The 11,906-nt window shown below is 36.8% G+C and overlaps 2 protein-coding genes across 7 annotated transcripts; both read right to left on the reverse strand.

The window, feature by feature from the left end:
• Positions 1-208: 208 nt before the first annotated feature.
• Positions 209-2,794, reverse strand: AT5G57100 (Nucleotide/sugar transporter family protein). Of its 4 annotated transcripts, NM_125092.4 has the most exons (7): positions 2,261-2,794; positions 1,906-2,066; positions 1,599-1,807; positions 1,411-1,504; positions 1,128-1,294; positions 859-1,029; positions 209-753 (listed from the first exon to the last, which is right to left on the reverse strand). In NM_125092.4, exons 1-7 carry the CDS (start codon positions 2,349-2,351, stop codon positions 474-476), a joined length of 1,173 nt encoding a protein of 390 aa, NP_200520.1. In that variant the 5' UTR covers positions 2,352-2,794; the 3' UTR covers positions 209-473. The 4 variants fall into 4 exon arrangements, with proteins under 4 accessions (NP_200520.1, NP_001332663.1, NP_001332662.1 ...); NM_001345239.1 differs by having other exon boundaries at positions 209-1,029; NM_001345240.1 differs by having other exon boundaries at positions 859-1,294.
• A 554-nt stretch (positions 2,795-3,348) lies between these two features.
• On the reverse strand, positions 3,349-11,597 carry ACA8 (autoinhibited Ca2+ -ATPase). Of its 3 annotated transcripts, none has more exons than NM_125093.6 (35): positions 11,376-11,597; positions 10,625-10,825; positions 10,406-10,522; positions 10,284-10,320; positions 10,054-10,169; positions 9,831-9,962; positions 9,643-9,732; positions 9,453-9,522; positions 9,260-9,330; positions 9,084-9,167; positions 8,929-9,006; positions 8,761-8,835; positions 8,571-8,654; positions 8,412-8,494; positions 8,188-8,296; positions 8,029-8,084; positions 7,882-7,924; positions 7,692-7,775; positions 7,465-7,590; positions 7,286-7,351; positions 7,109-7,207; positions 6,812-6,922; positions 6,497-6,664; positions 6,217-6,276; positions 5,930-6,094; positions 5,596-5,712; positions 5,350-5,448; positions 5,012-5,149; positions 4,814-4,914; positions 4,666-4,711; positions 4,447-4,581; positions 4,255-4,362; positions 4,069-4,160; positions 3,840-3,949; positions 3,349-3,650 (listed from the first exon to the last, which is right to left on the reverse strand). In NM_125093.6, the coding sequence occupies exons 2-35, from the start codon at positions 10,766-10,768 to the stop codon at positions 3,640-3,642; spliced, it is 3,225 nt and encodes a 1,074-aa protein (NP_200521.3). In that variant the 5' UTR covers positions 10,769-10,825; positions 11,376-11,597; the 3' UTR covers positions 3,349-3,639. The 3 variants fall into 3 exon arrangements, with proteins under 3 accessions (NP_200521.3, NP_851200.1, NP_001331281.1); NM_180869.3 differs by having other exon boundaries at positions 10,625-10,809; positions 11,376-11,455; NM_001345242.1 differs by lacking the exon at positions 11,376-11,597 and adding an exon at positions 11,142-11,314.
• Between the last annotated feature and the right edge of the window lie 309 nt (positions 11,598-11,906).

An 11,906-nucleotide genomic window follows, 5' to 3' on the forward strand; every position in this document is an offset into this window, starting at 1 on the left:
ACGTAAGACTAAAACCGGCCCATTTAACAAATTCAGCCCATAAGGCCTAAATCATTTCATGACATTTTGGTTTTGTTTTGGTCTAAAATCATTTTTAAGATTGTTAATTTTTTTGCTCTTCTTATAGTTTATGTTAATTATTATAAGTTGTTTTCTAAACAGTTTCATATAAATTTCATCCTTTTTCAGATGACAAAAAAAACAGTTTCATTAAATTTCAAGATATTCAGCACATATACACCTCCCAAAATTGACAGAAAATAAAAGATACAAGAACATTTGATGACAAGACAAAAGAAAACAAAAACAAAAAAATGAATTGAAAGAGTTGTTGTCAAAAGAAAAGTTGTTTATTTTCAGAGATGAAATTAGAAAAATGGAAACAAGAATCATCGACAAAAACAAAAAGTTGGAATTAGAATCTAATGTAATGTGGAATAATCAAAACTATATAATACAAAAGTTAGCCTAGACTAGACAGCTTCGGAGCCGTAAGGTTCAAGATTCTTGTCATCATCCTTAAGATCACTGAATCTTGACTTCTTCTCCGAGAGAGCAGAAGAAGAAGACGAAGTTTTAAGAGATTGACCTCTCGTGTTAAGGTATGTATATAACGAAGTTCCCATAATCGCCACAAACGCACCGCCAACGCTAATGAAACCACTATTCGACCCGAAAATGTAGTAGTTTCCAAGGAGGAGGACACAAGTCTTGAACTGTCCTAGCACCACATGCGTAATTGCAGAAGTTGCTCTGCAATATATGGAGCAAAATTTGGACTTAAGGAACCACTCAGCTACGCAACCTTTAAATCCAAAATGTAACGACAACACTAATGTATAAGAAACTTTTACTCACCCTAGAGCTAAGGCTCCTGACCATTGAAGAAAGAATCCGAGAAGAGCAGAAACAAGAATGGCAGATGTGTTGGTTAAGCTCCAATTGAACGATAGAGCACCGGGCGGATCCAAGAACGGAATCATCGATACAAGAAACAACAGAGTGATTGGCGTCGTTTTCCACATCAACCTGAATTAAAAAATAAAAATGAAGAGATGGTATTGAGAGATGTTGATACAGCTATATGAATGAGTGTGACTGAAAACAAACGAATCTGAATCACATACGCCAAAGCAGTCCAGTTTTCTCGTTGCTGCATATTAGACCACAAGATTTTGTTAGTTGCGCTTGGTATGATCCATGCGAATGCTACACAAGCACCAAACAGACTAAACTGTAAATCTGTTACAGTCGCAACCGCAACTCCCACAGATACAACTGTAAGTGATACCACCTGAAAAACATCAGCCACAAGGTTACTTACTATACCAAAGTTTTTCTCTTTGTTAACTCTATAAATCCAATTGACTACAAACAAATTGTGTGATAAAGAGAGAAAATCTCATTTACCTTCATGAAAGAAACTCTCTTTCTATACCACAAGAACTCTGCAAACACGATAGAAGGCGTAACAGCAATTTTCGCCATCTGGTAGAATCCAACACTGAGAAACAAAAACAACGAAGTGAGAAACAGTATGAGACAGAGCAATGTATGAAAACAAGGGAGAGCAAAAAAAGAGAGAATGTTTCCAAAACCTGTTATACTTAAGGCTAACATTAGCTAGTCCTGTAGAGAGTGACATTACAATGCCAAGAGTATAGAGCGGAAGCAACGATGATTTCGTGGAAGGCGGTGAAGCAGGAAGGAGCGAAAAGGATTTGAGAAGAGCCATTAGTAGATAAGCTACAATGTAGTGAATGAATGTGAGGAACACTGGAAACTCAAAGCCTATATTTTTAAGAACCTGCAATCAAAGAAGCAAAAAAAGCTGATTACTTTGATGTATTTAACACTAATGAAGATGTTAAAATGAGAGGTTGGTTAGTTAAAACTTAAAAGTACCCATTTGTTCATGAAGATAATGCTAATAGCAACAACGAAATTGAAAGTAAGAGCAACAGTTGGGCCACAGATACGATGTTGTTGTTGTTGCTGTCTCTTTGGAGTTTCCGGTGAACGGAATCTGTTGAATAACGATGCTCTCAAGTCCTCCAATGCTTTTCCTGAATTAGAGAAACCATTGTTACATAATCAAAATCAACTCTTTGGTGATAAAACCCTAATCTAAAAAAATTGGGGGTTTGCTATGATAAGATTGGATAATCAATCCTAAAAGGAACAAGAGATGTTTCAAAGGAAACGGTTATCAATCATAGAAGTCGAAATCGAAATTGAAAGTAAAAGTTTTGAAATTTACCTCGTTCACCAGCATCACTGTCTTTGCGTTTGAGGATCTTCTTCACATCTTGTCGAAGCCAAGAACTAAACATCTTAGGTGTCAGTAACATTTGTTGCTTGTTTCAAAAAGCTTTTTAGTTTGAGATTCGAATTCGAAACTCATAAGCCAAGAGGAGAGAAATCAACACTGACCCACATCTCGAAAAATCGTTCCTTTATGAGAAAGTGGAGAATCGAAAAAGGGTCTCTCTGTGTGTGTGGGGGTACTGACTACTGATGTTGTTGGTTTCTGAGATTAAGATTAGGGAGAAGAAGAAAGGAGACAAAAAGAGAGAAACACGTGGCGGAGATAACGGGAAGATGGAGATTGAAGAGAGTATTATTTTGGTGATTTGAGCAAATCACGGTTTCTTCACCGACCATTAAAAAAAACACAGAGGTAGTGAGTGTCTGGCTCTGTCACTTGAAAAGGAGAGGGAATGAGTAAACCAAACACTTTAGTAGTCTCTAGACTCTACTGTCTCTTCTTCTTGCTTTCACGCGTGAATTTTTTACCTATTTTATTTTTTCCGCGTTCTTTATTTTCAAAATAAAATTATAGAATGGGATAAACATTACATTAATTAACTATTCAACCGAGAAAAAGAAAAGAATATAATAATATCAGTCGACAGAAAAACAAAGGAAAGCTCTTTTGGCTTTTCATCGAGTGATTTCCGTATCCGATAATGAATATATGACGTGGCCAAACCTGTCTGACACGTAGGACCTATTTACGGTTTCTGTTAACCAGTTGTTCACAGTCTGTTCGATGTTTGTGTGGAATTGATTGATGTCTCCTTACATTCCAGATTCATATGCGGGTGTTGAATTGTTCGACATTAAAAATGTTTCCGGTGTTCGACATTAATCTTAAAATCGTGGTTGTTTTTAATTTTACAACAAACAACCTCGACTTTACTTCAACATTTTCATTAGTAATGCTTTGATTTATACTTCAATGTTTTCTCATGAGTATAACTTTCTTAACGACTATTGCATCCGTGTTCAGTAGGTGTAGTAATAATATGGCCAACAACGCTTTGCCACTTGAATAACTAGGTCACACTGAGAGTAAAAATTTTCCATTTTTTCGAATTTTGATTTCTTGGTTAAAATCTTTACCAGTAATGATTCGAAAGGTAGTCGATCATATTACAAAAAAAAAGACCAAAAAGAAAACCAGTAATCCAAAGTTGCTCGACCAACAAACCCCGAAAAACTGTACTTGGGGGGTTGGGTTTCCGAAAAATATCAATAAATCCATCATACCAAACCAAACGTTTTTTTTTCTGTTAGTCCTAAAAGAGTATCAAACAATCTCATCAGTGTCTGAGAGATAATAAACTGGCCTCCAAATCAGAGTGAACCTGAGAAAAAAATAAAAGCAAACTTGTTATTTTCAAATTTTCAAATTCATTTCAGTCCTGCATAAAGCTTAAACCAAATCCTTACTACAGTTTAAATTCAGGATAAGTTCTACTACACAAGCTGACCAACCCAAACTTTTCTTATGAATCTAGTTCAATTGATAATCACAAGCTGTAAGTTACTATTACCTTCTCCAGAAGAATTTTTCTTCTTGCCCCAGAATTTTAGTACTTTCAATTTGTTGCTTATAGGAGCTGCAGGCACCGGAATGAATTTCCCGACCAAAGCAAGAGGCCAACTGTTCAAATTACAAAGGTTCAACTATAACGTTAGTTATGTTTCAACAAGCATTGCACATATTATTTATAAATATGTATCAACATTTTCAATTGTAAACAATATTATAATGAAAGTGACCTGATAACACCGATGCCAACACAGATAAGCCATTGCTTCCAGTTTAGTTTCGTCGTGGAAGCGAATTTACCAAGGAACTCAACAATGATAACCTGGCAAACGAAAATAAGACGGTTTTGATTTAGAAATAAGAGTTTGTGAAATGTAACTTACTAAGTTTTTCTGATACACCAAATCATTATTTACCTGGAGCACAAGAGTTATGACTATTATTCCCATAAAGAGACGATTCTTGATCACACCTTTGAAGATGTTCTTCTCATCTGGTTTACGAGCATTGAACTCATTGAAAGCCTGTAAACAAAGAGTTCGATTAACATTTACGTTGACATTCTGGTTTTAATACAGTAAGGGAAGACTTTGATTTAATTAACTCACTTGGCAGAGAACAAAGGCGTTGAAGATTATTGTGTTCTTCACTCTAGTGGCGTGTTCATGCACTTCATGCTCCAGGCCAAGTATGCTTATGCCTCGGAAATTGAGTGTTAACAATACACTCACTTGATAAATAGCCTGAAAGAATCACATTTCAACTTTTTAGTAATATATAAGACGGGGTGATTTCAAATAACAGAGTCTATTCACTGATTTTTTTACCTGGATCAGCAAGTTTCTCCACATGATGTTGGTAATAAGAGGTTCTCTGCAAAAAGAAGTCGAAGCAAAGAAAGATAACAATAAGTCTATGTCTACAAAACCAAATGTTTTATTAAGTTTGAATGAGAGAAGGCGGAAAAAACAGTACTTTCTGCCAACTGGAGGCCTCCCCATGAGGTGATCAGTGGGTGGTTCAGTAGCCAAAGCCAATGCTCCAAGAGTGTCCATTATCAGATTAACCCAGAGAAGCTGTATGTTAAAGAAAACGCCAAATATATGAGCAAACTTATAATATTTAGAGAGAGAGAGATATTCAAAAAGAGCTAAATGCAACAGAAACTCAAACCTGCACAGCGGTAAGTGGAACGTCACCACTCGAAATAGCAGCTACAACATTAATTACGAGAGCGGCGACATTGACTGTGAGCTGAAATTGGATGAACTTCTGAATGTTGGCATACACTGATCGCCCCCATCGAACAACCTATATAATATATATCACCACAAATTAAGGTTGGAATACTTAGTAGCAACAAATTCAGTTACGAAAAATGCATTCTTGGATCTACACATAGTATACATGGATTCACAAAAAAAATCTATTGAAGTAGGGATTTATGTGTCTTGCAGACCTTTATCCAACAAATGAATCTATAAAGTAGAAAAAAGTGAATTTGAATAAACCTTGACAACTGAAGCAAAGTTGTCATCCAAGATGATGATGTCCGAACTCTCCTTAGCCACTTCTGTTCCTGCTATTCCCATAGCAAGACCAATATCTGCCTGCAAATACACTCAAAAAATTTAACACCAATGAGATAATGATCCGCTCGCTGAGTAAAAACGTAGGCAAAATACTTGGCCAAAAGAAACTTTCAGTTAGATGTAGCTTTCGACATTATCAGTTTAAATTTCAGTAAATTACTATACCTCGTGCAATGCAGGAGCATCATTTGTCCCATCCCCGGTGACAGCAACAACATGCCCTTGTCGTCTCAGAGATTGTACCAGCAGAAGTTTGTCATTGGGAGATGATCGGCCCATAACCTTCACATGTGGAGTAACAACAAAGTCAATTTTGATTTAGGCTGTTACTACTACATCATATTACAATAACAGATGCATCTGATGTTTAAGGAGAATATCTGTATTGGGTGAAGCCTGATGAAAGGCCAAACCTCCCCATAGAATGAGACTAAGACATTCATTTACATACCAACACATTCACACTTAATAATTAAGAAAGCAGAGTTGAGAACAGTACCGATATTTTGTCACTAATCTTGTCCCTTTCTGCATCAGTCATCTCACGGAATGATTTTCCTTCAATGAGAGTAGGCTCGGAGAGATCTGCATCTGAACTTAGTATTCCACATTCCAAGGCAATAGCCCTGGCAGTTTGGACGTTGTCACCAGTAACCATACGGACCTGAACATCAACAAATATCATGAAGTAATCATGCAGCATTAATTAGCAGGCTAAACAATAAATTTCTGTCACTTGTCTTTTCTGTTTTTCTGTAAAAAAAATAAATCGAACAAAAGAAGTACCTTGACACCAGCATTTTGACACAACACAACTGAATCTTTGACTCCTGGTCTACATGGATCCTGTGCACATTTCAAACATTTCGATAAAAAAATATACCAAGAATATTGCAGGACATGACATGCGGGTTAATGTCTGATCTATAAGAAAAATGTGTCTATAGTGGAGTACTATGCAATGTGAAACGGTAAATTGAAAGTGATCTCATAAGACGAGAGACACAATAAAACTAAAGCAAAATGCCAAAATGTACATAAACGAACAAACCAAATCGATCCTCACCTTTATGCCCACTATAGCTAATAATATAAGATCATCCTCTGGGAGTACCCACTTTGAGAGCTCTTCGCCTGTTGGGACCTTTTCAGCCTCATAGGTTCTAAAGGCGAGTGCAACACATCGTAAGGTTCTTCCAGCCATATCATTAATGCCATTCTTGAAAAACGATGCCTGGTAAAATCAAAGAAAATCGAGTGAGCTGAGGGTAAAATCAAAGAAAATCGAGTGAGCTGAGCATCATGACAGCCCAAAGGCTAATCACAGATTCGAACAAATACAGCTGAGTTTAGAGGTTAATAAATTAGACTTTTCACAAACCTTGTCGTCAGTCATTGGTGCCACATTACCATCCTCATCGATGTAGCTTCGGCATGATGCCAGGACAATTTCAGAAGCTCCTTTCCAGTGAACATGAACTTCACCATCAGCCTGAAAGAAATATGGGGGGGAAAACGTCAAAAAAAAAGAAAAGAAACTGAACTGTGCTTATAGAGTCTGCATAGATATTATTTCGACTATAGTAGACCTTCACGCTTATATCTTTCATGCAACCTTAAAAAATAGAGTATAAAAATTCGTAAGCAAATACAGGGCTCAAGAAACTGGTTTATTTACCGTTTTTACAGCAACACCACCACGTTTCTTCTCTGAGTTAAATGGAAAAGCATGAAGAATAGAAGACTGCGATCGGGCTGTCTCGAAATTCATTCCCAGCTGAAAGAGAAAAATCATTCTTTAACTCAAACGTATAAAATTTCGAACTAGAAAACGAGAAAGAGTCAAAAATTAAACCTTAACTCCCCAGCCAAGAATGGCCTTTTCTGTTGGTGAACCAGAGTACTCTAAATCACCTCCACCCTGTCAGCAAATAAAATGCGATGAGTCTTGTCTTCTCAACCAAGAAGCAATGTTAAGGAACTTATCTAGAAAGTCTGATCCTTCAGTCAGAATTGCAAAGCTTAAAAACTTACCTCTGGGACAAAAATACTACCAGTTGTGTTTTGAGATATTCCTTCAACTACTAGCGAAGTGATAGTTGCTGGCAATTGTTCAGTATCTGTTTTCTTGCCCCCAGCATAAGACTCAACCACAGTCATCTTTAAAAAGAAAAAAGATTTAGTATCAGCAAGTGGGGAAACTGTTCACTGAGTCTAACTCTAACATGGAGCGAACTCAGATTTGTAAACACAAATCACACCTGATTCAGAGTTAGTGTTCCAGTTTTATCGCTGCAAATAGTGGTGGCAGAGCCCATTGTCTCGCAAGCAGATAGCCTCCGCACCTGCATATCAAATCTTAGTCATGCTATATAATAAAACTGCAAAAAGAATCATATATTTTTCCCTCCCAACCAGAAGAAGGATAGAGAGAAGGTAAAATAATCATACCAAAGCCTTATCTGCCATCATTTTCCTCATTGAATAGGCAAGGCTGAAAACAAATAGAAGAAAAGGAAATAAAATCAGCAATCGAGAAGTAAACTCTACTATGAAACTACCACAAAGGTCTGATATAGCAAAGATAGGAATACATACGTTAAAGTAACAGCCAAAGGAAGACCCTCAGGCACTGCCACTACGACAATTGTAACCTGCAGCAATAGCCGAGTATTAGCATTACTAAAGAAGATTAAAGATACTTACTGCTGGGTCCCGAATCCCTATCAGACTAAGATTGTTCACTAGGAAACATACCGCTACGGTAAGGACTTTGACCACATCATCAATAACATGACCGACTTTTGTCTTGCCTTTAACGAATTGAGGACCTCCATTATTGTCTTTAGTGTGACCAGTGAAATATCTGAAAAAGAGAACAACATACAAAATTCGCATAATGTCAACTAGAATCGTTCTTCTGTCATGAACATGATTTGGCCGAGTTCCAAAATAATAACCAGCAAAGATAGCATTCATACCGAGTCAGAAGAATCACTAGCACAGCAGCAGCCACCGCTAAGCCAATTGAACCAATAAAAGTAGCTACCCCATTTAAGCGCACCTGGTTCAAGCAAGTCAAAGATTAGCTTGATTTGTAAACATTTAAAGATTCCTTAACAATGATCAAAGATATCAACCTGCAAGGGAGTTTCTTCACCATTGTCTTCAGAAATACTGGCCATCAGCAATCCCCATTCAGTGTTGACTCCAACACCAGTAACCTTGCAGAAAGAAAAGAACATACATATCACACAAATGGAAGAGATTAATAACTATCTCCCAAGAGATCAGTTCTGCTGAACAAGAAAAACTAGGAAGTCGTCCTACCAGCATAGAACCATTTCCATCTGCCACTTTACAGCCAGACATTAAGAATGGGTCCTTGTTAGCGTCTTTGTTAACCTGACAAGGAAAGGGAAATTGACACATAGAAAGTTATACCAAGAAGAAGCGAGAAAATCAACAATTTTACTATGACAGGAAACAAAAACACACAATTTTGCTCTCTCCAGTCATGCTAGATTCATCAAGGGCGAGAGAGTGGCCAGATATCAGTACTCCATCAGCAGGAACCTAGATATAAATTTAAACTTCGATTAGACAAGGTAATATGGACAAAAACAAAATTAAAAGGAGAATAAACCACTCACCTGATTGCCAATGTTGAGAGGAATGACATCACCCACCACTATGTCATAGATCGAAATCTCCACTCGTCTTCCACCTCTTAACACCTGTGCAGCAGTCAACAGAAAGAGTAGTGTAACTAAGAAGGAAATAAGAAAAAGAGAGTATGAGGAAAAGTATCATTGGGGAAAATTTATACCTCCAGATGTATGTTTCTCTTTTCATCATTCAAGTTTTGAAACTGGAGCGACTGTTTGTAGTCACTGACAGCTGCAGAGGAGAAGAAAGCATCAAAATCACAGTAAGAGTCATTATCAAAATTATTATATTAAGTGAAACAAGTCTGTAGACACCTAAAAAGAAAAAGAAAAAAGTGAAACAAGTTAAATTACCCGTCACAACAATCACAAGAATCACAGCAAATGCAATGCTTCCTCCATCATACCATCCTTCTTTGATACCCTGTCGATGATTGTTATCCAAGTTAGTAAAGATTGTGTAAGACCAAGGTTAATTTGGAGGTGACATTACTCTGGGGAAAGAGGGAAGAGCCAAATTTAGTTAATTGATTTCATCACAAACCTCTGTTTTTATCCCAAGTGCTAAAGACGCTACAGCAGCAACCATTAAAATGATCAAGGTGAGATCATGGCAAGCATCCCAAAGAAACCTCTGTAATGATTAACAAAAAACCAATACGCTTGATAAGAAAGTGAGCAGGGAAAACCTAACTTGTAGCATAGAGCTAATAATAAATATGCATTTCATACCAGAAACCCTTTCCCTTTCTTGCGAGGATATGTGTTTGATCCATAAATGGTCTTGCGCTTTAGCAAGTCATCATCATCGCCACTGATACCTTTCTCTGGATTTGTCTTGAGCAAATTGGCCAATCCTTGAGTCTGATGCAAGAAATACACGCATACCAATAAGATAATTAGAGAACGACTATAAGAAAACAGACATAAGCATGTTTCATGACTGAAAACTTACCCCTCCATATTGCTCCAGGGCACCACTGTTGTGATCCTTTGACATTATCACAAGCTGTTCAGGAGTAATTCCAAAATCACCAGCCGGAGTTGCAGGCCCAGTTGTTTTTTCAACTCCTGAAGTGAGAAAAAAAAAAGACCACATCAACAAGTTTATACAAAAAGACTTTCTTCTCCACATTCAGAACCAGATAATGCACAACACCAAAGTACACAGTTAGCCAAAATTACCTGACTCACGTCCCATATCCATAAAACGATTCGCCGCCTAATAAAGAAATAGAAGACGCTAATCAGTAATTTACACAATCTCATGATAAAGACATGATTAACCAGCTTCCAAATAAAGTTACCAAAAGAGCATGAGCATGACTTCTGATCTTCTGTCTCATTTCCCTCGTTTCTTGCTCCTTCTTCAAGTCCAAGGTGTACCGGAATCTCCGGGACGCATTGAGAACCAGTGCAGCTTTCTGTAATAAACACAATTCACTGTTAGCTCAAACACAGATAAACAAGCATTCTTATCTCACAATATGAAACAACATCAGACTTAAGAAGGATCTAGGTCTTACTCTCCACTGTTGAAGCCGCTCAATAGAAGCATTCTTCGATGGGATGTAGAAAGTGTCGCTATCAGAGTCTGCGTGTTCACTCTTCCCAGACTCCACATCGCCTCCACGGCGTCGTCCAGGCGATGACTTCAAGAGACTCGTCATCGTTGCAGTCGCAAGAGACAAGAAGAAAACCACTCAAATCCCTAAATCTCAAAACCACTGAGAAAAAATCAAAAGATAAGTAAGTTTGCAGTTTAAAGGTTGCTTCTGCTTTCGACAACCACGTGAAATATCAAGCAAGAAAAAAGCAATTTCTCCGGGATAAAAAAAAAGTAAGAAAAAAAAAAAAGATAAATATCTTCTTCGAAACAAAGTATCTTCTTCTCTCTGGGAAAAATCCAGAGTGCGACAAAACAGCCACAGATATTTTCTCAGATTTCTTCAAAAATCCTTGACATTAGCCTTAAATCACAACAATATCATGTAAAATCGGAAAAAAAAAAAAAAAAATCGATGAACGCGAAGTCACTCCTACCACGAGAAAAACGCTGTGAAACGGTTTACTCCAGTAGTAGTCAACAAAAATTCAAATTAGGTAAGACTAAAGAAGACGAAGAATAAGAACAACAGGAGACAAAGCGACCAACACTGCGAAATTTTAATTTAAACAAAACAGTAATTAAAATTTTTATTCGTAAGCTTTTCTCGAAATCCGAAACTCGTTTCGTAGTCGGTTGAAGAGAAAATCGAGACGAGAAACAAGTTCTACCTGGAGAGAAAATTCCGGTAAGTTCGCCGGAAAATGTGACTAGTCCTCGCCGGGAAACTAATAGAATGCTTTATCTCTCTAAAGTTTGGGATAAAACAGTAGTGAGCAAATATATAGATCTAGGGTTAATAGGTAAGTAAATAAAAGTTCTTGGGCCGGTTATGGGTAAATTTTTAATTGTTTGGAAACTAAACTACGTGGCACGCGCTAATTAAATGCTGGTGGCATCAAATTTCCTTTTTAGTTTTATTCTCATTAAAAAAATCTGTGGATTATTGTGTTAAAAAAAAAAAAAAAAAACTGTGGATTATTATTTTAAGTTAAATGGAATCTATCTAACCAAAAGAAAAAGAAAAAAAAACAGAAGTAAAGAAGGTTAGCAAAAGCTTTCCTTCATATTTTTTACCAATTTAAATCATGGTACTATTTAAATTATTTAATAACATTTAAGGAACTGAAATTTTATAAATATATGTGTCATATCATCTAATAATTAAGTAAAAATTATATTAAAAAAATGAAAATTGAAAT

Source organism: Arabidopsis thaliana, chromosome 5, assembly GCF_000001735.4.
Source record: "Arabidopsis thaliana chromosome 5, partial sequence".
In the NCBI taxonomy this organism is placed as follows: domain Eukaryota; kingdom Viridiplantae; phylum Streptophyta; class Magnoliopsida; order Brassicales; family Brassicaceae; genus Arabidopsis; species Arabidopsis thaliana.